The sequence below is a fragment of the Myotis daubentonii genome, chromosome 16 (assembly GCF_963259705.1).
Source record: "Myotis daubentonii chromosome 16, mMyoDau2.1, whole genome shotgun sequence".
Taxonomy (NCBI): domain Eukaryota; kingdom Metazoa; phylum Chordata; class Mammalia; order Chiroptera; family Vespertilionidae; genus Myotis; species Myotis daubentonii.
This window is the reverse complement of record NC_081855.1, coordinates 3,222,590-3,249,605: the sequence shown is the minus strand read 5'-3', so window position 1 is coordinate 3,249,605 and position 27,016 is coordinate 3,222,590. Positions and strand designations below refer to the sequence as shown.

The following is a 27,016-nucleotide window of genomic DNA, read 5'->3' as shown; positions in this document are numbered from 1 at the left end:
TTCAAAGGGCCAGCTCTTTGTTTTATTGATCTTTTGTATCTTTTTTTAGCCTCTATTTCATTTATTTCCACTCTAGTCTTTATTGTTTCCTTCCTCCTACTTACTCTGGTCTTTTCTTGTTCTTCTCTTTCTAATTATTTTTTACACAGGCCTATTGTGCTATGAACTTCCCTCTCAGGACTGCTTTTACTGGGTCCCAGAGGTTTTGGGTTGTTGTGTGTTCATTTTCATTTGTTCACAGGAAGTTTTTAATTTCTTCCCTGATCTCTTTGGTAACCCATTCATTGTTTAATAACATGCTATTTAGCTTCCAGGTGTTTGAATGTTTTTGAGTGTTTTTACTGTAGTTGATTTCTTATGTCACGCCATTGTGATCTGAGAAGATGCTTGATATGATTTCAATCTTCTTGAACTTGTAGAGACTTAGTTTGTGTCCTAATATGTGATCTATCTTTGAAAATGTCTCATGTGCACTTGAGAAGAATATATATTTGTAGCTTTGGAGTGAAATGTTCTGAAATGTCAATTAATTTCATCTGATCTAGTATATCATTTAAGATCGCTATTTCCTTGTTAATTTTTTGTCTGAAAGATCTATCTAGTGGGGTGTTAAGGTCCCCACTATGACTTATTGTTGTCCATCTCTCCCTTAAAATCCTTAGAAGTTTTTTATATATTTGGATGCTCCTGTATTGGGTGCATGTATGTTTACCAGAGTTATAGCATCTTGTTGTGTTGATCCCTTTAGTATTATGAAGCAACCTTCATTATCTCTTGTTATGGCTTTCACTTTGAAGTCTACTTTGTCAGATATGAGTATTGCTACCCCAGGTGTTTTTTTTTTTATATCCATTTGCCTGGAATATTTTTTTAATCCCTTCATTTTTATTCTGTGTGAGTCCTTTGTTCTGAGGTGGATCTCTTGTACACAGCATATACATGGGTCATGTTTTCTTATCCATTCAGCTACCCTATGTCTTTTGATTGGAGCATTGAAGCTATTTACATTCAAGGTTATTATTGACTAGGGGTCCAGTGCACCTTGAAAGGAACTGTGGGCCGCAAGGCTGTGGTGGGCACAGGAGTGGGTCTCAGTCCATTCTCTGCACCCCTGCCTAGCCCCTCCTGCCATGGCCCCCGGTCCCCTGTTTGCCACAGCCCCACTCCCGCTGCCACTGCTCCCACGCGCTGATGGTGCTGGCCCCACTTGCACCTGCTGATGGCGCGGAGCAATTGGGGCCAGCTCCAGCAGTGGTGTGAACGGGGCTGGTGCTGTCAGCGGGTGCGAGTGGCAGCTGCTGCCCCAATCACCCCTCAGGAGCAGGGGGGATGGAAAAGCCCTCATGGGCAATTGGGGCCAGCAGCCAGCTCTCACACTGATGATGGCGCTGAGCGATCAGGGCTGGTGCTGGGCGCTGGCAGCAGGTGCAAGCGGGGCCAGCACTGGCAGCAGGTGGGATCACCCAGGGGGACCGTGGTGCACAGGAGCAGAGAACTTTCAGTAACCACCAGAGGTTCGCTCCTATGACAGTGACCAGCTCCCCGCCTTGGTCTGGCACCCCTGCTCACCTGCTCCACCATCCCACCATGGCCAATGCCCACCATGTTCTGCACGCATCCCCTGGTGGTCAGTGCACGTCATAGCGACCAGTTGTTCAGTTGTTCCACCATTCAATCTATTTGCATACTAGGGTTTTATATAGAGAGATTACTCTTTGATTGGTTGAATGGCTGACCAGAAAACCGACACTTAGCATATTAGGCTTTTATTATATACAATAGGTACTTATTTGTTGCCATTCTTCTGTTTCTATTTCTTCTTCTTATAGCAGTCCCTATAACATTTCTTACAGTGCTGGCTTCATCGTTTTAAACTCTTTTAGCCTTTTTTTTTTTTTTTTGGTCTGGGAAGCTCTTTATTTCACCATCTATTTTGAATGATAGCCTTGCTGGATAGAGTTGTCTTGGTTTCAGTTCCTTGGTTTTCATTACTTTGTATACTTCATGCCACTCCCTTCTCACCGGAATTGTTTCTATTGATAAATCAGCTGACACCCTTGTTGGTTAACTTTCTGTCTCTCTCTTGCAGCCTTTAAGAGTCTTTCTTTGCCTTTAATGTTTGCCATTTTAATTATGATGTGTTTATGTGTGGGTCTTTTGGGATCATCTTTATTGGGACTCTCTGTGTTTCCTGGACTTGTCTGACTTTTCCCTTTACCCGGTTAGAGAAATTTTCTGCCATTATTTCTTCAAACAAGTTCTCTATTCCTTTCTCATATTCTTCTCCTTCTGGAATCCCTATGATGCAAATATTATGTTTCATGTTGTCCCAAAGCTCCCGTAGACTTTCCTACTGCTTTTAAATTATTTTTCCTTTTGCAGCCCCACCCTTTGAGACAGACATAAACAGTGGAACGCATGGGTTTTTTTTTCTATCTTGTCGTCTAAATGGCTAATTCAGTCCTCAGCTTCTTCTAGTCTACTCTTGAATCCTTCCCAGGTGTTCTTTATTTCAGCTATGTCATTCCTTATTTCCAATTGATTCTTATTTATTGTTTCAACCTCTTTTCATGTTGGTATAGCTCAAGTTGCTTGTAGTTCTCGCAGACTTTTTTGAGCATACTTATTATCATTACTTTGAATTCTTTTAAAAAATATATATTTTTATTGACTTCGGATAGGAATGAAGAGAGAGAGATAGAAACATCAATGATGAGAGGGAATCATTGATTGACTGCCTTCTGCACGTCCCCTACTGTGGACAGAGCCTGCAACCTGGGCATGTGCCCTTGACCGGAATCGAACCTGGGACTCTTCAGTCTGTAGGCTGATGCTCTCTCCACTAAGCCAAATCAGCTAAGGCTACTTTGAACTATTTATCTTACAAATTGCTTGCCTCTATTTAATTTAGTTCCTTTTCTGGCAATTCCTCCTTTTCTTTCATTTGAGGGTTATTTCTTTGTCTCCCCATTTTTGCTATCCCCTTTTTTTTTGTTTTTATGTATTAGATCAAACTGCTACACCTCCCGGGCTTTGTCAGGTAATCTTATGTAGCAGGTGTTTTGTGGAGCCCAATGGTGCAGTCTCTTAGCTCTCCTGAGTGGGTGCTCTAGGAAAGCCCCTTGTTTGAGTTTTTTGAGTTCTCCTGTTGTAATTGGGTCATGAGTGTTATTTTTCTGTTTGTGGATGGAGCCTTCTCTCAGGCTGGCTGACTATGTGGTTCACCCTCGATCATGCCGTGCAAGCTGTTGTGGAAGTGCTGACCAAACAGAACAAAATAAACACAACAAAACACAAAACAAAAAAAACATACACAAGATCCCTACAGCACCACACAAAACAACCACCTGAGAAGAGAGAATCAGAAACAGAGAGCCAGAATGATAGGAAAAATATTAGGAGAAAACAAAATGAACAAACAACAAAACAAAACAAAAATAAAAGGGGAGGGGAGGAATATGTAGGTGCAGAATTGAAATAAAGAAAATAAGAATAAAGAGGGGAATAGGGGAAGGAAAACAGTTTAAAATTAAAGGAGGAAGAAAATAAAATAAAATAAATTTCAAAGGAAAATAGAGGAGAAAGCAGATAGACCTAAAATAAGAAAGGGAAAAAAGGTGAGAAAGCAGATGAAAAAGTAAAGAGAAAAGGAAAAGGAAAAAATTGAGTCGTGAAAAAAAGAAACATTGATTAGGAAAAGGGAAGAGGAAAATTAGAATATGAACAAAATAGACACTAAAATAATAATAACAACATGATATAACAACAACAAGACATGATATAAAAACAACAAAAACATGATACAAAAACAACATTGATACAAACAGTGACTGATAAATTAATTAAACTTATTCTAACATCTCCCTGTACACCACATTAAGAGTGAAAACACTTTCAGAGTGCTTTACTAATTTCCCTTGTGATGAAGTATTTACAACTTTAACATCACACGCTCTTCGAACTCGAGAGAAAGCAACATATAACTGACCATGTGCCAAAACGGGTTCAGGTAGGAATATTCCTACTCGGTCTAGAGTTTGTCCTGGTGATTTATTAATTGTCATTGCAAATGCTGGCATCACAGGAAACTGTCTTCGAATGAATTTAAATGGGAGGCCAGTGTCAGATGGGGACAAATCAATTCTTGGAATCAGAACAACCTCTCCTTCCGCAGATCCTGTTAATACTTCAGCCTCAATTATGTTAGGTTGCAATCTTTTGATAATAAATCTAGTACCATTACAAAGACCCCATTTACTATTAAGATTTCTCAGTAGCATGATAATTACACATACTTTCTCTTTTTTTAATATATTTTATTGATTTTTACAGAGAGGAAGGGAGTGGGATAGAGAGTTAGAAACATCGATGAGAGAGAAACATCGATCAGCTGCCTCCTGCACACTTCCCACTGGGGATGTGCCCACAACCAAGGTACATGCCCTTGACCGGAATTGAACCTGGGACCCTTGAGTCCGCAGGCCGACGCTCTATCCGCTGAACCAAACCGGTTAGGGCACATACTTTCAATTTTAATTTATGACATGGCATTCCAGAAGGAGTAATACTATTAGGAAATTCAATGGGAAAATTTTCCTTTTCGGCATCATCTGTTGAATCGATGGAATCATTACTCAAATAGGTATGAAAATCTCCATCAAGTATATCCAAAATTTCTTCATTTAATTTATGAATGTGCTCATTTTTTGGACAAAGAATTGCACATTTAGATATATTTTTAATATTATCTATAGATGTACTATTTCCAAAGGTAGCTTCAATAATAGATCCGTTACAAATCATTTCACAGGGAATTTCAATAATATCCATTCCTAAATGAAAACTGCTATCACGTTTACCATCTCCAAGTTTTATTAACCATCCACTATAAGTAGAACCCTCTGATCTCATATTTGTTTTAAGAGACAACTTTCTGAAACATCCCCAAACACTACAGTACTTTAAACTTGTCTGTACTATGGCTGATCGCATAGCATGTGGCACAACACTGAGTGTCGAAAATCCCCTCCAAGAAGGAGAACTTCCCCACCAAATGCAACATTCAAATTCATAATCTCTCTTAGTAACCTGCCTATGGTGTTTATAGCATGACTGGATGCCATGGTGCATTCATCAATAATGAGAAGTTGGTCCTTTTCAATGGTATTAGCAACTTCACTCTTTATATCGAGTCTAGAAATTGAAGTTTCATTTAGTGGAATTGGTAATTTATATTGGGGACTAGGGGCCCGGTGCACGAAATTCGTGCACTGGGTGTGTGTGGGGGGGAGTGTCCCTCAGCCCAGCCTGCCCCCTCTCACATACTGGGAGCCCTCAGGCGTTGACCCCCATCACCCTCCAATCGCAGGATCGGCCCCTTGCCCAGGCCTGACGCCTCTGGCCTAGGCGTCCGGCCCGGGCAGCGGGGACCCACAGCTGCAGCGGCCCCGCGATCGTGGGCTTCGCATTAGGCCCAGGCAAGGGACCCCTAGCTCCTGGGACTGCCAGCTTCGACCGTGGCCAGCTCCCATCGCTGGCTCCACCCCTACTTCCTGCTATCACTGGCCAGGGCGGAAAAGGCACCTGATTCTCCGATCATGGCTGGGGGGCAGGGCAAAGGCGGCCCCAGGGCCGCCTTTGCCCTGCCCCCCAGCTCTTAGCTCCCCCCTGGGTTTCCGATCACTGTCAGTGGCAGGGGGCTTCTTCCTGCTTTCCCTTTCGCCTCCCTGCATTGTGCCTACATATGCAAATTAACCGCCATCTTGTTGACAGTTAACTGCCAATCTTAGTTGGCAGTTAATTTGCATATAGCCCTGATTAGCCAATGAAAAGGGTATCGTCGTACGCCAATTACCATTTTTCTCTTTTATTAGTGTTGATGAAAGGTTCTTCCACCAAGGAGTAAATTTACAGCAATTCCTGTTGACGCTGTGGGTAAAACAGTACCATCGTGACCTCTAATATAATGTGTTAAAACTTTATACAGATATGTTTTTCCACTACCCCCTGGACCATCCAAGAAAAAGCATTTGGGGTGTACAGCTTGATATTCAATGGTGGAAGTTATAGTCTGAAAGGCTGCCAACTGTTCATCATTCAGAGAATTTATCAAAACCTCTGCCTGTTGTCGCTCATACGATTCATGACATGCATTTGCATTCATTAATAAAGGATAGTCTGGGAGTTGGAAATGCGAACATTTCATCCCAGGCAATGTGACTACTTCTTGAATTTCGTTAAGGGCATGCGCTTCACAGTTCACACAGGCACCTTCACTTCAGTGTAATTTCCAACAAAAATCTTCAATAAAATGAGATTTATTCTCATCCCATAATTTGTCTGCAGCAGAAGGACATCCAAACACGCATATATATGCAAAAAGTTGCCGTAGTTGTTTGGGCATATTAAGGATGATCGCATTGTCAATCATATCTTTCCAGATAGTATCATCGATTAATAATCCTCGATGTTTGGCAGCTTCATGAAAAGTATCATAAATTACACCTCCTATAGTTCACAGATCAGCAAAACTTACCGCACCTTTTACGTGCAGAAGTCTAAGATAATATCATTCTGGTTCTCTAAAGCTCCATTGAACAGTCTACCTAATACTTATTCCCACCCTTCGGCATTTTCTCCACGAAGAATTATTAAACACATAATGCCGTGGAACCTCCCAATAATAATAATAATAATAATAATAGTAATAATAATAATAATAATAATAATAACATGCATTGGAATCTTCTCTATTCAATAAGAACCAAGCCATCAAAGTCGAGTAATGCCTTTAGCCCTATCTATAACTTCAGCAAAATCATCGGCATGAAAATACAAATTCTGGTCATTTGGCAAATGAATAGCTACTCTTGAGATTGCATGAGATTGGTCATGCATTTGCATTGCAAAAAGTCTCCAAACAGCCTCAGGAGCGCTCACATACCTGGAGTCAATGAAGTCCTGTACTTCGTCATGATGGATAATATTTTTTTCAGAAATTTGAATATTTGCACAATCGTGCCCTTTATAGACGTATTTAAATAAATATTTGACACTTTTAACCAATGCACAGACTTCAATGTTTTGTGTTTTTTTAAAAATATATTTTATTGATTTTTTACAGAGAGGGAGAGAGATAGAGAGTTAGAAACATCGATGAGAGAGAAACATCGATCAGCTGCCTCCTGCACATCTCCTACTGGGGATATGCCCGCAACCCAGGTACATGCCCTTGACCGAATCTAACCTGGGACCTTTCAGTCCGCAGGCCGACGCTCTATCCACTGAGCCAAACCAGTTTCGGCAAGACTTCAATGTTTATATGACAGTTATACTTAAGACACAAATACGGGTTATAAGGGAAATCCAAGTGTTATCGGCAACTTTATTTCCAATAGACATGCTGCTACCAGATCTTCGTTTGTATTTGGGATATCCATCAATATTTCCAATGGTCGCATTTGAAATTCTTTCTGATATCCCTTTGAACATTTTCCATTTTCCATACATGGACTGTTTGGATTTTGTATTCCACATGGTCCATGTGCCATATTTGATTTTACAATTTGAAAAAGTTGGAGACACTGGTCTTCATCTGGAATTTCTGCCTTAACTATACAGCCAATGTCATCTTCTGCTCATAACTGGATTCACTATCTAATATCAATAATACGTGAGCGTGAGGCAGTCCGCGTTTCTGAAATTCAATGACATGAATTTTAGCTGTAACTTTGCCAAATAAATGGAATTTACAGATATCATTTAAAAGAGCATTCAGCTTAATATTAAAAACCCTGGCTACCAAGTCAGGTCTGTTTTCAACTTTTTGCCAGCATTGTAAATTGTTTGTAATATGTGCCCATTTTTGGTTGCACATCATGGTTATGAATAAAGCAGGCTTGCCATACTTCATTACAATTGCCATAGCATCCTGATATCACTGCTGCATATTTCTGGAACTACCCTCAAAAGACGTCCGAAGTGTTATCATTTTACCAATCGGCACATTGTCATTTTCAGATCTAGATGTGAGATAATCCATCAAACCACTATATTTTTCAACTCTCAACTTAGATTGGTTTGCTTTAATGAAACTTATCAAATTGGCTTCCATTTTTGAATATGAATTGACGATATACTGTTGAGTTAATTTTCCTGCATTTAGAATAGGATTGAACATGTCCCGCACAGAGAGATGAAATCCATAATACTGCATTTGTGTGACTCGTGTCCTTACATTTCATCTAGTATTATAGTCGATTACACTGTTGTCTCTGAGTGTTAATGCAATATCTGTTCCCCAGCCTTGTTCACCATGTGGAAAAAGAATAGGATATGTCATTGCATCTAATGTAGGAAACAGGATACTGATTTGTTTCATTTTAGTGGCATTTGGATTATTGGGCTCTGGTTTACAATGAAAGAGCAAGTCCCTTTCAAAAGGAGGTTCTCCATCTTCATTTCTGAATATGACAGCAACCTCGGTTACACGGGGAGAATTATATCTACCTGGGTCACTGTTACGGTCATATTTAATCGCCATTGTTACTTCTGTGGAAGCAATACCTTTTGCTGCGGCTTCAGATCGGGCTTCCTTTTCTACCTCATGTAGCATCTTGTACGATTTTGTTAATTTGTTTATTTCATGCATGAGGTTGTTGATGTTGATCCTGAGTCTTTCTGAGCAGCCCTGGTTTTCTGGCATTGCTCATCTTTTACTTGTTGCTTCAGCCGTATCTAAAATATAGAGTTGAGCAAACTTCTGAGAAACACCATCCGAAGGATGTAAGGTTCCAGCACGGTGATAAACTTGTCCGTGTACTCTAAAACAGCATGGCCCATATCCTGATGGCGATGCAATATTTGCACCCATGGAAGCAAAAGAACTATTTATGTAACAAATATTTTCCATGAAATTTTTACTGTCAGAATCTTTGTTTATCATTAAATTTTTTAAATATGCCGGGTGTTCTGGAAAATGTATGTCATTTGGACAAACCTTACCTTTGCTACAACATTGAGTAAATTTCCCATCAGATGGTTTTTCATCAGAAAAATTTAGTGATAGGCAAAATTGACATGTAACAGTCATTCCACCACAACTATGTTCGAGGATTGCATCCTCATGTGCTCCATTTTCTCTGAGAAGGCAGTTCCTACCAGTATTGGTAGTACTTGTTGATGACTGTTCTTTCGACATATTCTGTCGCCGCCACCGCCTTCTTTCAGCTTCAGAGGCACGTTGGTCTTCAGACATATTCTGATGACGATGCTGCTTTCTTTTGGCTGCAGAGGTATGTGGTGCCAATCAGTGCTCTTCAGGTACATCCTGTCACCGAGGCCGGCTTCTTTCAGCTTCAGAGGCACGTTGGTCTTCAGACATATTCTGTTGACGATGCTGCTTTCTTTTGGCTGCAGAGGTATGTGGTGCCAATCAGTGCTCTTCAGGTACATTCTGGCACCGAGGCCGCCTTCTTTCAGCTTCAGAGGCACGTTGGTCTTCAGACATATTCTGATGGCGATGCTGCTTTCTTTTGGCTGCAGAGGTATGTGGTGCCAATCAGTGCTCTTCAGGTACATTCTGTCACCGAGGCCGCCTTCTTTCGGCTTCAGAGGTACGTTGTGCCAATAGTTGGTCCTCAGACATTCTGTTGATGACAGTGCTTTCTTTCGGTTGCAGAGACACCTGGCGCCAATAGTTGGCCTTCAGGTACATTCTGTCGCCAATAATGGCTTCTTTTGGCGTCAGAGGTACTTTGTGCCAATAGTTGGTCATTAGACATATTCCCGCCGCCCTGCTGTCAGGGTCTGGGGTGCGGGTGAGTGGGATTCCTGGCTGTCAGGCTGCTGACAGCAAGCTGGCCAACGGCCGATTCCACGAGGGATGGGGCTCCCGCCGCCCTGCTGTCTGGGTCCTGGGGTGCCGGTGAGTGGGATTCCTGGCTGTCAGACCTTCCGCTGCGAGACCCATCGATGCACCTCCGGGTGACCGGTTGTTTGGTCGTTACGGTGTTACGGCCACAGCCTTTTATTAGACAGGATTATACAGCCTTCCCATTGCTTACGGGATCCCCTGTGCTTTAGTTTAAGGTTCTGCCAAAAGAAGAGCCTGCACCAAGGCCCTGGGTGCAGGCAGCTTATTTGAAAGAAAGGTGACCCCAGGGGAGGAATGGGAAGTGAAGTGCTGTCTTAATGAGTGGGCACCAGCTGTGAGCAGCCAGGGCGCCTTCCGCTGGGGACACTGGGAACTGTGTGTCTCTTGACAATGGAAAGGCCAGCGATTCGCTGGGCGCTCACTCCTGGTGAGGGCTGTCCCAGGACACTAACTGCCCGCTGGAGAGTGGGGTGGGGTTGCTAAGGAAAAGAAGAGAAGAGCGATCTGGGCACTTGACTTTGTTTGGTGATCTATTGCTGCAAACAAACATAGCAAACATAGCAAACACCCAAACATAGCAAAAGGTCAGAGTCGCTGTTACTGTTCTCTGGCTCCAGCGCCAGCTGGCACAGCTGGGCCGCTCTTGCCCAGGGTCTCTCCTGCGTCACAGCCGGTGGTGGCTGGGGCTGAGGAGCTGAAGGCTTCTTCACTCACCTGCCTGTGGCTGGTGCTGGCTGTCAGCTGGAACACCTCTTCCTGGCACCCAGCTGCTAATTTTGTTAACATTTTGTGTCTTTTTAAATGTCTTCTTCAGCCATCCCAGGGCTGTAAACAGAGTTGCCAGAGGCAGGCTGGGCTACGCCAGGAGCAGAAGGGGGCGGAGCTGGGGAGAGTGGCAGAGCCTGATGGACTAGCCCCCAGGCCTGAGGACCAGGAGGAGAGCCCTGCCAGGGGGGCGGAGGGAGGGAAGGGGCATGGGTGGGCCTCCGGGCTCCAGGAGGAAGGGATCAAAGCCCCCAGGGGGTCAGGACAAGCAGGTCCCCTGGGGCTGCCTTTCCCTGAGGCCTTCAAGTTTACCAGACGGTGCTTTGCCCCCAGGAGGGTGATGGGCACGGCTTTCTCTTCCTCCCGGTCTGGCCCATTCACTCACTCATTCATTCACTCATTCGACCGTTGTTTTATTTAAGTTGATTTGAGAGAGAGGAAGAGAGCGGGAGAGAGACAGAGAAAAACATCAGTGTGAGAGAGAAACGTTGATTGGCTGCCTCCTGCCTCAATTCCCAACTGGGGATTGAGCCTGAAACCTGGTTTTGTGCCCTGGCCCAGAATGGAATTGGTGACCTGTTGGTGCGTGGAACAATGGGACAACATTCAACTAACTGAGCCACACTGGCCAGGACTATTTTCATTTTTTATTCTATTACTTTTTAAAAATATATATCTATTGATTGATTTTTAAAGAGAGAGGGAGGGAGAGGGAGAGAGAGATAGAAACATCGATGAGAGAGGAACATCACCAATTGGCTGCCTCCTGACTCACCCCTACTGGGGATCGAGCCTGCAACTCGGGCATGTGCCCTGACTGGGAATTGAACCAGAAACCCTGGTTCATGGGTTAACACTCAACCACCGAGCCACACGGGCCAGGCTTATTACATTTTTAAATCCTCACCTGAGGATATGTTTTTATTGATTTTTAGAGAGAATGGAAGGGAGAGAAAGAGAGAGAGAGAAACATCAACAGGAGAAACATGGATCAGTTGCCTCCCACATGTGCCCCGACCAGGACTGAACCCTCAACCCAAGGTATGTGCCCTGAAGGAATCAAACCCACAACCTTTATGGCCTTTGGGATGCCACGCCAACCAACTGAGCCACCTGGCCAGGTCCTGTGTGGCCCCTTTAAATGCACCCTTTGCCCTCTGGAAGCCCCCCACCACCACCCCTCCCCTCTCCACCTCCCCACCGCCAGCGCCAAACAGGGTCACAGGTCCCCAGACACCAGGCAACCCTGGTTCTTGTCACTGTGAGGCTGGCTGACTGGTTTGCATGTCTGTTTATTTACCCATCCCACAGGCACACGCTGGGCACCAGCCAGCCCTGTGCCAGGTGCCGATGCAGCTGAGAAAGGCAGGCCATGACCTCGCAGACGCTGAGTCACCTCGGGGGACTGGGTGTGCACAGGTCGGGGTGACAGCAGGCCACGGGCAGGAGGAGCCGGCACACAAGCCGAAGCCGGCTCCCGCTGCTCCCGCTCCAACAAGAGCTCTGGCACACTTTCCATCCTGTTTCACCAGCCCCTTAACTCCTGGTGGATAACATCTGCGATTTTAGTTCCAGATTTAATCTTCAGACTCGCTTAGATTTAATGTTTCATTAGCTCTTTGCTCACCACTGTTTCTTGTGTTCCAGTCAGTGGTTTACATTTTCTTCTTGCTTGAGCACATCAGTTAATATTTTCAAGAACAACTTGTTTTCAACAAGTTATTTTTTATTTTATTACATTTTATTACATCCTAACCGTGTCTTCAGGATGTGTTGGAGTCTCACACTGGCTGGGCATGGCTTCTTCCCGCTTCTAGTATTTCGTTCTTTTGCAAATAGCCTGGGTTTTGTCTGGTGACATTTTGGACTTCCATCCCGTGTGCTGTCCAGTAGTGGGTCTCTTTTCATTCATCCTGCCGGCACGGGCCGTCTCTCTTAACCAGCATTCTGGAGGCTTTGCATCTCAGTTCTGGGAAATCCCTGCCCGGATGCTCATCTCCTTCAGACTAAGAAACAGAGTGTCCTCCACATATTTTTATTTTGTACTTTCCATCTTTTCGTCTGCCCGAACTTCGCAGCGGGGTTCAGGAGGGGCCGACACACAGTGAAAATGCTATACAAGAAATGTGAATTTGGAAGGCATTGGGGGCCAGGTGGAAACCTCTATCAAGAGGCACCCTGACTTCTGGCCTAGTGGGCTTTTTATTGACTTGAATACACATTTGCCCTTTAGCAATGCATACAGGCAGATCAAAGGTAAAGTTTGGTAAACAATGTAAAGATTATCAGGCCAGGAAATTGCCTTGAGCCATTGCACTCACAGCAGGACAGTTTTGTGCTGATTTCCAACCCTGCTGAATGTTAAAGTCCATTGGCCTTCCGATGTTTCTTTTTGCACTTTTATGCTAATTGCTGTTTGCTTTAGCCTCTAGCATCCTCCTTTTGTGCTGCAGCCAATAAGCCGGTGGTTCTCAACCTTGGCTGCACATGAGAATCACCTGGGAATCTTTTTAAAATCCTGATTTCTGGGCCTCATCCTCCGGAAAGTCTGTTTCTTTGTTATGGGGTGAGGCCACAACATTAGTAACAAAGAAACAGAATTTCCGGAGGACGAGACCCAGAAATCAGGATTTTAAAAAGATTCCCAGGTGATTCTCATGTGCAGCCAAGGTTGAGAACCACTGCAATAAGCTGTCAGCTCCGCTCACCAATCACACACTTGCTCTGCAGCCCTGGCCGTTGCTGCTGTGCAGCCCAGTGAGTGGTGTCCCCTCTGACCAGATTCTAATTTTCCAAATTCTCCAGTCAGCCTTTCTGAGGATCCATATCACAGCACATTTGTTCTAGATTCTTTTTCTGTTACATTAACGCTCTTTCCTGGCTGTCCGTTCTCTTGACTAGGAGTTTGATGCGCATCACTCATGGGGCTCATCTTGGTGTCTGAGGTGCGTTTAGCTACAAGTGTCCCATCTGTTTCCCACAGCCTGCCCCACGTAGGGAGCAGACAAGCCCTAAGGTTCTGTGTTGGGGCTTTCCATTGTCTCTGGGGTCACAGCCTTCTGGGACACTGTCTGACTCCTCAACCCTAGCGCCCACACTCCCCCACCTTCACGCCCCAAAATGCAGATACCGGTGCTCGCTCTTGGGCCAGGGGTGCGTGCACGCGCGTGTGCATGTATGTGTGTGCACGGGCGCATGTGCTGTGGGAAAAGACTCACCTCACCTGGTGGCTCCTGCTGCAGCACCCCAACAGCCATCCTTCCAGGGACCCAGGGCACTCGCGTCAGTTCCCTCCCCTACCCCAGGGCCTCTGCTCCCTCCCACAACCCTCTGTCCGCCAGGCCTGCGCCTTCCAGCTTTAAGGCAGCGCACTGGTCCGGCCACCGCGGACAGCAGGGCGGCTGCGGCGACAGCCCGCCTCATCCCATTCCCGTGCGCCTCTGGGCTGCTCATTCTGCAGCCTCAGCAGCTCGGAGTGACAAAGGCGTGTAGTCAGACACAGCCTGGGCTCCCCTTCCTCAGCCTCAATGTTCACAAAGTTAAAATGAGCCACTCTCACCTCCCCGCAGAGTGACGTAGGAAGGTCGGTGCCGTGATAACCTGCCGGCACCTGCTCAGTAACGCAGGGTCCTTCCCCTTCTCCCACTCACTGCACCGGTCCTGAGCCTGGGGCGCAGTGGTGGCTCAGGCAAGTGGGCGCTGAGAGGCAGAGGGGGCCGGCTGGGAAGCTGCGAGGACTGGGGGGGGAGGCCAGTGGGGGGCTCTACAGAGAGGAGAGGGGCGCTGTGGGCTGGGTGGGTGGGGGGAGCACAGGTGAGGCCGAGTGTGAGATGTTGGCACAGATGGCCCTGCCCACAGAACGCACAGGGCATCACAAAGAGATGCTAGTGGTTGGGGACACCAGTTTGGGACCCTAACCTAAGCAAGTCTGGTCCAGGAGTTGGGGGGGGGGGGGGGGGGATCAGCCAGAATTGGTCGTCTGTCGACATCCAGTGGCCACGAATGTGAACTGCAGATGCCCATCTTTTCACAAAAGAAAAAAGAATTGGGGTGAAAACCCTGCTTGTGTCACAGGCTGCATCCCTGGCTTCCAGCGTGTCGATACTCTGATCATTTCTTGCCTCCTTTGGGATCCAGCCTATGGATCCAAGCCAGTTTCGCTGAATCTAATCAAGGATTAAAAATAAAATAAAAATCCATTCAAATTGCCAAAAGGCCGAGGTATTCATAGGACGGGTGATCTAGTCTCTGTTCCCACGCATTTCTATCCTTCAGAACAGGGGTCCTCAAACCTTTTAAACAGGGGCCAGTTCACTGTCCCTCAGACCGTTGGAGGGCCGGACTATAGTTTAAAAAAAACTATGAACAAATTCCTGTGCACACTGCACAGATCTGATTTCGGAGTAAAAAACAAAATGGGAACAAACACAATATTTGTATCTGCATGTGGCCCGCGGGCCGTAGTGTGCGGACCCTGCCTCAGAGTCATTTCATCGCAGCCCAGCCTGGTCTTTGAGGAGCGCAGCTTTGTGGCTCCAGCTGGCCTCGCCCTCTGGAGGCCCAGCCCCCGGACTGGGCAGCTCTGGATAAAAACCGGCAACGCAGCTGCTGACACAGACCAACCCCTACTGCCGCAGCGGTGCGGGGCTGGGGGACAAAGCGGGCTCCCCCGGAGGCCAGAGGTCGGGGTTGGTGCAGAAAGCCTTCCAGAAGCAGAAGCAAATGCACTGCCCAGCAAGGTGCAGTCAGGGCCACAAGGAGTTCAGGGAGGGGCGGGCAGCTGTGGAGGGTCCTCCTCCCGGGGAAGGGCCCCCCCCCCCCCTTGTCTTTGTGCGACCAGGAGCAGTGACTGCGGCTCAGCCAGGGCCAGCCTGGGATCTGCACTGACCCAGCTCAGGGGCGGGCAGACTGTCTCCAGGCCTTGAGGAGGGTGGGTGCTCCAGGTTTGTGGCTGGCGACAAGGTTTGCTGCTGACCAGGCAGGATGGAGGCTGGTCCTCAGCCTGCTGGCACCACACCCGGGCCACCTGCCGCAGCGGGCGGGGGGTGAGGACGGAAGAGGCTGGTCCAGGAGGACCCGAGAATTGGTCTCCCCTTCTTCCCAGCCATCGCCAGTGCCGGCAGGCATCTTGCTCTCCTCTCTCTCCCTCTCCGCTCTCTTTCTCCTCTCCCTCCCCTCCCTCTCTCCCTCCCTCTCTCTCTCACTCCCTCACCTCTCTCTCTCTCTCTCTCTCTCTCTCTCTCTCTCTCTCTCTCTCTCTCTCTCTCCCCCCCGCCCGTCCCCCCAGTGCATTTCCACTGAGGTGTGCTGCCCCCTGGTGGCCAAGCCCGGCAGGCGCCCCGGCCCCCGTGCTCCCCGAGCAGGTGCGTTTCTCCCGCGGGAGGTTCTGGACTAATTCCGTGTCCGCTTCCTGCCCCCCGTCCGCATGGAGGCCGCCGGCGGGGAAACGGGCTCGGGGAGAAGCGGGCCCCGGGACCTCCGCCGCGGGAGCGACCCCACCCCACCCCCCAGCTCCGCCCCCACCCCCACCCCACCCCCCAGCTCCGCCCCCACCCCCACCCCAGTGGGGGTTTCTGCCGGGATTTCCCTCTCACCCCCGCTGCGCGCCCCCGGACAAGGGCGGGCGGTGGGGCATCTCTCGGCTCCCCGGCCCCTGCCGCGCTCCTCCCCGGGGGCTCCGGGCGGCCCGCGTGGCACGAGTGCAGCTTTACAAACCCCCAAGCGCCCTCCTGCCTCTCCCCTCCCTCCCTGTCACCGAGGGCCATGCGCCAGGCCTCTGGTTTCTGGGAGCCACCTGCTCCGCAGGGCTCTTCCCCACCCGCCGGGCTCCCCGTTTCTGCTGGGCTGGTCCTGAGCACCCACCTTCAGGTGGGGACCCGGCCCAGGGGAGACTGCGTCACCCAGGACTGGCCCTTTAGGGGGTTCTGGATTCGAGGTCAAGGCTGGTAGAGGCCACAAGTACCAGCAGAGTGTGGCTGCCCCCAATCCTGGTGCCACCAGCCCTGACCCGACCCCGCCAAGCCCACAGGAGGTGGGGATGCATCCGGAACAACGCACGGAGAGCATGGTGCTATGGTTGTGATACTGGGATGGGTCCTGAATGGGAAATTGACCCAGAAAAGTGAAGAAATTATACTAAGCCTTTCTGCCCCAAACCCCTGCCATCGCCCCTTCCAGGGTTCCACCATCACAATATTGACAAAGGAGGCACGAGCATACAACAGAGTCAAGACAGTCTCTTCAATCAATGGTGCTGGGAAAATTGGACAGATACATGCAAAACGATGAAACTAGACCACCTACTTACACCATACACAAGAATAAACTCAAAATGGATGAAAGACTTAAATGTAAGTCGAGAAACCATAACAATCCTAGAAGAAACCATAGGCAGCAAAATCTCAGACATCTCTCATAGCAATATGTTTATGGATACATTCCTATACCAGTGGTCGGCAAACTCATTAGTCAACAGAGCCAAATATCAACAGTACGACGATTGAAATTTCTTTTGAGAGCCAAATTTTTTAAACTTAAACTATATAGGTAGGTACACTATTATTAACTTAATTAGGGTACTCCTAAGGCTTAGGAAGAGCCACACTCAAGGGGCCAAAGAGCCGCATGTGGCTCTCGAGCTGCAGTTTGCCAACCACAGTCCTAGGGCAAAGGAAACTAAGGAGAAAATAAACAAATGGGACTACATCAAAATAAAAAGCTTCTGCACAAGAAAAGAAACCAACCATCAACAAAACAAAAGGGAGCCCACTGTATGGGAAACATATTTGGCAATGATCCATCTGATAAAGGATTAATTTCCAAAATATATAAGGAACTCATACACCTTAACAAAAGGAAGACAAACCACCCAATTACAAAATCTCCGGAGTGGACATAAGATGGCCAAGAGGTGCTGGGAGCCGGTCCATCCTTGCTGTTTCAAGGGACCTGGCATATATGGCATACGGTTCTTAATATGTTTGCTCACCTTCTTGGCACTGTGTGTTTTAACCAAGGTCACCTCTCTGAGAAAGGTTGTTTCCCCAGGTAGGGATTTTCCCCTGAAGTTAGGGAGGGAATAAAACCCCTTAACTAGGTGCCAGGCAGGTAATTAATCACTTTAACTACGAACAATCATGCTTAAGCTACATAATCTTTACTCCCTGGAATGGAGATAAGAAACGCCCTAACCTTTGGAATAGAGATTGATAGGATTGGAATCAACTGGTATAAATACAGATGTAACAAGACAACAGGACACAGAACCTAGACACAGAACCTAGACACAGAAGAACTTCGCTGGAGAGAACATGGCAAAGATCCTGGACAGATACTGGAGACAGAACCTAGAGACAGAACCTAGTGAGAGAACCTGGCTGAAGAACCTAGAGACAGAACCTAGTCACAGAACGTAGGCACAGAACCTACACAGAACCTAGAGACAGAAGAACTTCGCTGGAGAGCACATGGCAAAAGATCCTGGACAGAACCTGGCGACAGAACGTGGCTGGAAAACCTAGCGAGAGAACATGGCGACAGAACCTGGACAGAACCTGGCAACAGAACTTGGCAGGAGAACCTGGATAGAACCTGGCCGGAGAACCTGGCTAGAGAACCTGGTGACAGAACTTGGCTGGAGAACCTTGGCTGGAGAACCTACAGAACCTGGCAATAGAACCAGGCAAGAGAACCCAACCATGCTGATCAACTGAACGCTGCCTCTGTGTCATTCCTTCTTCGCCGACTCCGTCCACACCTTTGGGGACCCCTGGACCTGCTGGGGTTGGACCCCAGCAAAGAGGCATGTGGAACATGCTCAGTCTCTGAAGCTATTCAGGGGAAGCCAGACAACCTTCCCTAAAGGCAAACGCAATCACCCCACTCTCCTGCACCAAAGTCCCAAAGGCTTCCCCATCTCCTAGGGAGGCCGAGGGTCTTTACCACAGACCCCTGGGTGTGGGCCCTGTTTGCCTTCAGCTCCACCTCCTACCGCCCTTCAGTTCCTGCATCTCAGATAGCATGCTCCCTCCCAACACTGGGTCTCGGCACATGCTGTCTTCTCACTGGGTGTAAGTTCTCCCTCCCTTATCTTACTCCTGTTCTTTCTTTAGAGCTCAGTTTTGTGGAGGAAAAGGGGCCACATGCTAACCTGACTGGCTCAGGGGAGGCCTGTGTGGCAGCCTTGCAAACTCAGACCTAAAATAACCACAAGGTTTTAGTTAAAACTTTTTAACTAAAAGCAGTTCATGGTGGGTAGTCATGTCCTACACCAGCATCTTCCCTGACAAAGGTGAAACTTTAGCCCACCTGAGCCTGTCTACTGTCTTTTTGCATCCATGACAACATACCTTTGGAATGTCAAAGTAATTTTCCTTTTCCTGGACCCCTCAAAGCACAGGCACTCTGCAGAGACCACAAATCCCCTCATTGTTCTTGAGTTCCTTGTTGACTGTTAACTGTCATATACCCATCTAAATGAAAGAAGTGTGTGAAGGCTGGCCAGCGTGGCTCAGTGTGAGCATCAGCCTATGAACCAGGAGTCATGATTCAATTCCTGGTTGTGGGCTCGATGCCCAGTGTGGGGCACACAGGAGGCAGCCCATCAATGATTCTCTCATCATTGATGTTTCTCTCTCTCTCCCTCTCTGAAATCAATAAAAATACGTTTTGAGCCCTGGCTGGTTTGGCTCAGTGGATAAAGCGTAGGCCTGCGAACCTAAGGGTCTCCGGTTCGATTCCAGTCAAGGGCATATGCCCGGTTGCGGTTGCGGTCTTGATCCCCAGCAGGGGGCATGAAGGAGGAAGCCAATCAATGATTCTCTCTCATTGATGTTTCTATCTCTCTCTCCCTTCCTCTCTGAATCAATAAAAATATATTTTTAAAAATGTTTTGAAAAAGAGAAGTATATGTCTATCATTTTGTTTTTTATCAATTCCCAGAGGTTTCCCCACTTTGCTTTCTCCAGCCTCCCTAATCAATCACCAATGGATTTCATATAACCCACATTCGTTTCCTCTTTTGATTGTGATGCATACAATAAGGTGCAAAACTGCCATTCTCTGGAGCATTATCTCAATCCGTGGAGATTTTGCTTCCTGGCAATTGTTGACAGTTTGACGCAAACTCCCAAAAATTCTTCATAGGTTAGAATGTTTCTCACGTTGCCAGTGTGTGTCATTTCCTCGAGAATGCCTTCCCTCTTGCTCCCAGGCTAGGTCAGCTTCCTTCACTGCACGACCTTACACACCCTGGTTTCACTCCTTCAGGGCACCAGCCCCTTTTTCTAGGGTCTTTTTTGTTCATTATCTGCAGGGGGAAAGGACATGCCTGTTTCCACTCCGCAGTGTATCTCTAGTATCTAGCACAGCACATTGTAGATGCTCAGTAAACATATGTTGGATGACATTTTAAAATGCATGTTTACTTCCTCAGACCCTACTATGCATCAATTCTTGTGTGTGGACCTTGAGAAAGAAGATGCCTATTAAGAAGGGCTCCACTGGCTAACTGGGCTAAAATTGAATAACTGAGCCTAGCAGCCATTTCTACATAGGGACCTTTCACACCAACTGCACTTCAGGGTGAGACTGCACTAAGCTGTCTACCTGCACTGTGTTTCTGCCATCTGAGCCAGCCCTTATAAAGGAGTTCCTGGAATCCTATTTTAACCAATAGGACTGAGATTTCCTCATCCAGTCAGAGATTCGTAGCTATATCTCTTCCCCCCATCAGCGTCTTCATCGACCAATCAGAACAGCTCCATTCTAACCAATCAGGACAGTACCTTTTGAACCAATCAAACGGTGAGGTTTTAGAGTCCTCATTTGCATGACAATGAACCAATCAGGAATCAGGAGTGTGGACTTCTGTCTGTATAAGCCAGCTCCCCTCTTGTCTAAGAGTGGAGTCTTCCTTTCGGCCAAGACTTAGTGCTGTGTGTGTAGATTCCCTTCCCACGGAAGGAGGGGAAAGATGGAAGAGAAACACCAACGATGTCTCACCAGAGCAAAGCAGCATGGAACAGTCCAGGGCAGGGCAGAACAGAGCTGTCTAACTGGAGAGGGGCCTCCCCCCAGACTATTTTCACAGCCGCGCTGTCACAATTGAGCTGTTTGCCCTGAAATTGAGCTGTTTGCACAGAATAAAGTTTCCTTCTTTGCTGCAGCCCAAGTTGGGGATTCCTTTGGTGTTGAATTGATGCCATCAACCTTCAGTCGCTATGTGTTGGGCCCTAAGATGGTCCCGAGTTAAGACAGATGCTTGATCTCAAGGAACTCCATGCAGGTTAAAAGCAATGGATAGGGTGTGGATTATGAAGACAAACTTTTGCAACAGAGAAGTGGCTATATGAGAAGAGCAACATGCTTGAGGAGTCACGTAGAGGAAAGACAAATCAATTCCATATGGGGAAATCAATTCAACATATCTCTTTTTAGAAAAGATATGTTTTTATTGATTTTAGAGAGAAAGGAAGAGGGAAACATCAATGATGAGAGAATCATTGATCGGCTGCCTCCTGCACGCCCCCTACTGGGCATCAAACCTACAACCTGGGCATGTGCCCTGACCTGGAATCCAACGGTGACCTCCTGGTTCATAGGTTGATGCTCAACCACTGAGCCACGCCGGCCGGCTTATCAATATATATATATATATATATATATATATATATACACACACACACACACATATGTGTATATATATATATATATTAGATTTATACATAAGTTTTATTATAGTAAGAAATAGTTATTACAGTGAGATCTGCAAACATATACAGAATTATATTAAAATTCATATAGAATAATATTTACATTTTTAAGTTACAACTTTTAAGTTAGAAGATGAAGTATAGCTTAAGTTTTACAACAAAGACAAAAATACACAAGACAAAAATAGAGTTGACAGTAAAAATATATCTGTTCTTGATACAACATGTGGAAACTTTCGTCAGAAAGCTACATCTTCTTAATCTGATTGCCCAAATCACTAAAATATGGATGAATCAGTGCCATTTTTCCCAAAATTCGTTTGACAGGATCATATACTAACATTTCCGAGAGAAGATCCAAGCATCTTCATCCAAGTTTTTGACATGGGATGACAGGCTTCCTGGTTTCCCCTGGGGAATGTAGTCTTAATGTCCTGTAAAGACTCCACGTCTGGCCACACATCATTGTTGGGGGTACCCAAGGCTCTGAAAATTCTGAAGCGTTGATCAATTCCTGAATCCCCATGGGAAAGCGGTTTCTTAGTTGCTAATTCTACAGCTATGGTGCCTATACTCCAAATGTCAACTGGAGTCGGATAGCGAGCTGACCCCAGCAACGCTTCTAGAGATCTATTAGTGTGACCACCCCTAATAGGTATTCCAAACGCTCTGGCAAGGCCCAAATCAGCCAGTTTAATTGTACCTTTGTCATCAATCAATAGATTTTGAGGTTTTGAGTCTCTAGGACGCTTCTAGAGTGACAAAACACAATCCCTTGTAGGATTTGATACAAATAACTCTTAACGGGTGCAGAATCCGTGAACTGACCAGGAGGGATAGAATCCAAGTATTTCTTTAGATCCATGGAAAGGAATGCAAAGATGAGCTACAACCTGGAATCTTGCATGAGCACATCTTGAAGACTGACTATATTTGGGTGACGAAGTTCTTTTAACAGAGAAATTTCCCTAACTGCTGTACTAGGAACCCCTTCCTCTTCACTTTCTAGTCTGATTTTCTTCATGGCTACTGTTTGACCTGTAGTTTTGTGTCTACCCTTACACACAACTCCATAGGTACCGTCTCCAATTTTCTCTATTTCGGTATAGTCTTCCATCGTCAATCAATAGCTATGGCTACCACGCCGGCGTCGCTCTGTCCTTAACTTCCCAGGCTCGGCTTGAAGCTAAGCGCCTCAACAGGTATCGTGAATGAAGTGTTTTAGGTGGCGAGGTCATTGTCAGAACTTCACCGGAGAGGGAAGCAAGACAGCACAGCACGTCCCACCACCTGCACAGTCACGGCGCTGCTGGGGGCGGGGGGTGCGCACCGCGGCGGCGCCCGCTCTCCGCACGGGAAGGCTCGGGGGGAGCGGCCACTCCGCCCGCCCAGCGCGATGCCGGCGCCGGGGATCGCGGGCTAGCGCCTTCCGCCGACCACCGCCCCTTAAACAGGAGGGAGTTCCCCGGCGAGCGCCGTGAGGAAAGGAGAAGAGCTCACCCTCCGCTCAGCGAGCAGCAGGACGCAGGACTGTTTCCAAGGAAACAGTCACTGGTTCCCAGGCCGAGATCTCGCGGGGCTTGAGCTGCGGAAGTGACGTGGCCGCTGCCTGGCCTTCCGGCGGCTCCCGGCGCCCACCCCAGAGCGAGGCTCCTTCCCGCGCGGGCCGCTCGCTCCTCGGAGCCCGGGGGAACATGGCCTCGGCCCTGGAGCAGTTCGTCAACAGTGTCCGGCAGCTCTCGGCGCAAGGTGAGGCCCGGCGGCCCCGCAGCCTCCGCCGCTCGTCCGAGCCGGGGCCCGGGGCTGGGCTCGAGGCTGCGGCGCGTAGGCCCGGACGCGATCGGCGAGGCCGAGCGGGAGCCGCCCCTCGCGCGCTGGGCTCCCGGCCTCCCGGCCTCCCGTCCTCCCGGCCCGGGGCCTCCGGGACCTCCCGCTCCCCCGCCCGCATCCCTGGACGCCCCTTCCACCCGGCGCTGCGCTTGACACTTGGGGGCGGTGACTTCCGTTGGCCGCCTGCGCGGGCGCCCGTTGGCCCCGGCAGCCTCGCTCGCCCGCGGTGATTGGTGCCCTGGCGCCCGGCCCGCGGCGCCCGGGGAGCCCGTCCTGGGAGCCCGGGCTGCAGGCCCGCGGCCGGCCGGCGCCCCGAGCCCCCGCGCCCGTGTTCGTCCTGCGGAGGCCGGACGAATTAATCTTCGTGCTTTCGGGTTCATTCATCTCATCACGATGGACCCTGGGCTCTGAATCAAGTAGTTCGCTGCTGGCTGGAAGGCCCCTGTCACCCTCCCGTGTCTTCATCTGTAGATAAAGTCAGTCCGCATCCCACGGGGTGGCAGGGCCGAGAGGAGGGAGGGAAGGCGCGCGTCCAGGGGCGCAGTGACTAGTGCTCGTGGGGCGGCCGTGGGGTGTAAGTTCGGGGCCGCGTGGCCGTGGGCAAGGCCCCTTCGGGGCCAGTCTCCCCGCTTCCCTCCGCCCGCTGCTGCCGGAAGGCCCCCTGTGCAACAGGGAGAGGGCCGAGCGCGGGGCCTCTGGCTTCCGTCCCGTGTGTCTATGGACGTTAGGCTCGCAGGTGAGGCACAGGCTGTGAGTCTGGGAATGAAGACACCGCCATTCATTAGGGCACTGACACTCCGTTTGTTTTCGGGGCCGCAGCGCGTAGAAGGTTGGCTTGGGAGCCTGCCTCGTTCACTTCGTGTACAGGCCACTGCCTTCCTCTGGCCGTGGAGCCTCCAGAGGCATCACAGCGGAAGCTCTGCCCGCCTGCTCTGTGCACGGCTGCCTGCCGGGCGGGGGACAGGACAGAGGGCGCTGCCGCTGCTGCCCTCCACGCGTGCACCGCCCCGCGTGCACCAGTGCCTGTGGAGAGGGTCTGCTTTCTCTGCTCTCGTTCAGCACTTCTTAACATGGAGCTTAAATGAAGGGATAGAGGACATTTCACTGCCACATCGCTAGCTGGGCTCATGTCCGTGACACAGACTTACTGCGGACTCTCCCCGGCCGTAGTCGACTCTCATGATTTCATAATGGCCCAGCTCTTAAGTCTCAGCTCGGCATTGATTCTTTAATGGGCTGAAATGCTTAGTTCTGGGTGTTTCAAATCATTGTAAACTTATTTCAAGTAGTGGGTTCAAAAGGGGGCGATCATTTAACTGGAAGGTGATGGTGCGTGTTCATACAGACCAGTGAGGTCTTTAATAAGGGGTAGTGAGTCGGTCTTTCCCAGTTCAACTTGTATTATTGTCTTGAAAAATGACACCTAATAGATCATGGAAAGACAGCTAGTGAGGTTTGAGAGTATCTATGGTATGTCTGTTATTAGAATAACCTGTTAAAATTGGTAAGCTAGTTCAGAGTACCAATTTGGGCCTAATTAGATTCTATACTTTTGTTATAACATTGTGATATAAGAGAAAGAAAAATGGGTCTTAGATTCATCAAGCTGCTTTTTGATTGATTGGCTGCACAAAAACTGTATTATTAAGCTGGAGAAGGGACTCTCTTCACCTGAGTTTATGCTGAATTTCCTACTCTCAGGTGATGGGGAGCGGACAGATAGCCAGCCAAGTTAGCCTCGGGAAGGGAGGGTGGGTGCGGGTCCGGGGAAGACCAGGCAGACTGTAGAGCAGAGTGTGAGGCAGGCAGAGGAGGACATGGGGGAGAAGCGTGAAGGGAGGAATGCTCAGCGCAGAGAAAAGCAGGTGCAGGGGCACAAAGGTGAGAGGACGGGGAGTGTTGATTGACTTTTGAGCTTGCCATGACCAAGACGAGGTGTGTGAAGGGAAGTAGCAGGACACAGGGCTGGGGAGGCACAGACCAGTCACTGGGCTGAAGCACGTGGACGTCTTAAACCACTGGGGTGATTTGGTTGAATTTTTCATTTAGAAAGACCTCACAGGTGCCAGTGTGGAAGATGGGCTGGAGGAACGAGTGGGCATTGAGAAGGGTTATGATGTAGTTTAGATAAGAAATAAGGATATGAATTAAGTCAGGGGACAGCGAAAGGAAGTAAAAGGAAATCGTCTTTGGTGACATTTGGATACAGAGAGGGAGCAGGGAGTGGTAGTGATAGTGTGCGTACTTTTCTGGCTTGGGGAGCCAGAGGAGGGAATGGAGGGAATGGAGAAACTTTCAGGGGGCAGAGGGATGTGGGCGTCTAGTTCATTTCACTCCTCTGGCCCTTCTCGGCCCTCATCTGAAGTGAAGGCGATACGAGGAATAATCTTCAGGTATTCCTTGCTCTGGGGTGTGAAGTCTGGTTGTCCTGCCTTTGGTTTGGTGAGCACTGTAACTGAATGACGCAGTGTTATTCCTGTTTTTCAGGGCAGATGACTCAGCTTTGTGAGCTGATCAACAAGAGCGGGGAACTCCTTGCAAAGAACTTATCCCATCTGGACACTGTGCTTGGGGCTCTGGATGTACAGGAGCACTCCTTGGGCGTCCTTGCTGTTTTGTAAGGGACATCTTCTCTGATGGTTTTGTGCTTTCTGAAACTGAACTCTGTGCACTTTCTGACTTTATTTTTTGGTGCAGGAAGTAAGCCATGTAAACAGCATGGAGCTCTTTTGCACAACTAGCGTCATGTCATAGTAGTTACGTTTCACTTATCCCTATTCATCGTTTTTAACTCTTGTTTATATTTATACACATTTTGAAATTTATTTTAAAAAATGAATGGCCCTCTCACTTGTGGGCACTAGAGTTTGTACTTATGTAGTCCCTTGGCTCGCCCACAGCTCCTGGCTGGAATGAGGTAGGAAGAGTGATGAAGCCTGGCAGGGCGGTGTGTGCTGAGCGCAGTCACCAGTGCCCAGAAGCAACATTGCTTTGAATTCTCGTCATCTTTTCATTAAATATATATTTTTACTGATTTCAGAGAGGGGAGAAACATTAATGATGAGAGAGAATCATCGATCGGCTGCCTCCTGCACACTCCCCACCAGGGACCCAGCCCGCACCCTGGACATGTGCCCTGACCAGGAACCTAACCATGGCCTCTGGGCTCATAGGTTGACGCTCAGCCACTGGGCCACATCAGCTAACAGGTTTAAGCTGTTTGAGATCAAGTTAAATAGACCTGTTTTAATTGGGTTCCTTGTGACTCTTGGTACCTTACAGCAGAATTACTTTTCTCTTGATGTTTTAGTATTGGGAAGTTAAGGTTGTCGTGAAAGTTGTAATAATATAAATAAACTGAGAAGAACTAAGAGCGAGGGTCTGCTTTACTTGGACTGGGATTCCTGAGACAAAGGTAGGGTCAAGAATAGAGTTTAGAGAAAAAACTCAGAATGAAAGGGTCTAGAGCAGGGGTGGAGAGGAGATCCTTTTTTCTGCCAAGGGCTATTTGGATATTTATAACATTTGCGGGCCATACAAAATGATCAACTTAAAAATTAGCCTGCGGTATTGGGTCAGACATTTAACTCATCCCGAGTGCCTTGGCAGGGCCAGACCGAATGATTTCAGGGGCCGGGTGTTCCCCACCCCTGGTCTAGTGCTTTGCTCTGCAGTGTAGTAGCCACTTGCCACATCTATGTAAATTAGTTTTAAAAAGTTAAAGATTCAGTTCCTCAGTTGCACTACCCACATTTTTGCAGAAAGCTCTGTGGGATGCGCAGGCTAGGAGAGGCTTCCACTGTCTGTGTTCGCCGATTAAAAGGACAGTGTGCAT

The 27,016-nt window shown here is 48.1% G+C and overlaps 1 protein-coding gene and 1 pseudogene across 6 annotated transcripts in view; one reads left to right on the top strand and one right to left on the bottom strand.

Annotated features, from left to right (window-relative positions):
* Nucleotides 1-21,348: 21,348 nt before the first annotated feature.
* Nucleotides 21,349-22,797, bottom strand: LOC132217906 (cyclin-dependent kinase 1-like; annotated as a pseudogene).
* A 167-nt stretch (nucleotides 22,798-22,964) lies between these two features.
* Nucleotides 22,965-27,016, top strand: part of COPS3 (COP9 signalosome subunit 3) — a 28,520-nt gene continuing 24,468 nt past the window's right edge. For 3 of the 6 annotated variants that reach the window (XM_059668346.1, XM_059668343.1, XM_059668345.1), the window contains exons 1-2: nucleotides 22,965-23,100; nucleotides 25,669-25,798. In XM_059668346.1, coding sequence (XP_059524329.1) covers nucleotides 23,046-23,100; nucleotides 25,669-25,798 — 185 coding nt within the window. In that variant the 5' untranslated portion in view covers nucleotides 22,965-23,045. Of the gene's footprint in view, nucleotides 23,101-25,209; nucleotides 25,575-25,663; nucleotides 25,799-27,016 lie in introns of those variants that run through there. The other 3 variants (XM_059668347.1, XM_059668348.1, XM_059668344.1) reach the window with 2 other exon arrangements.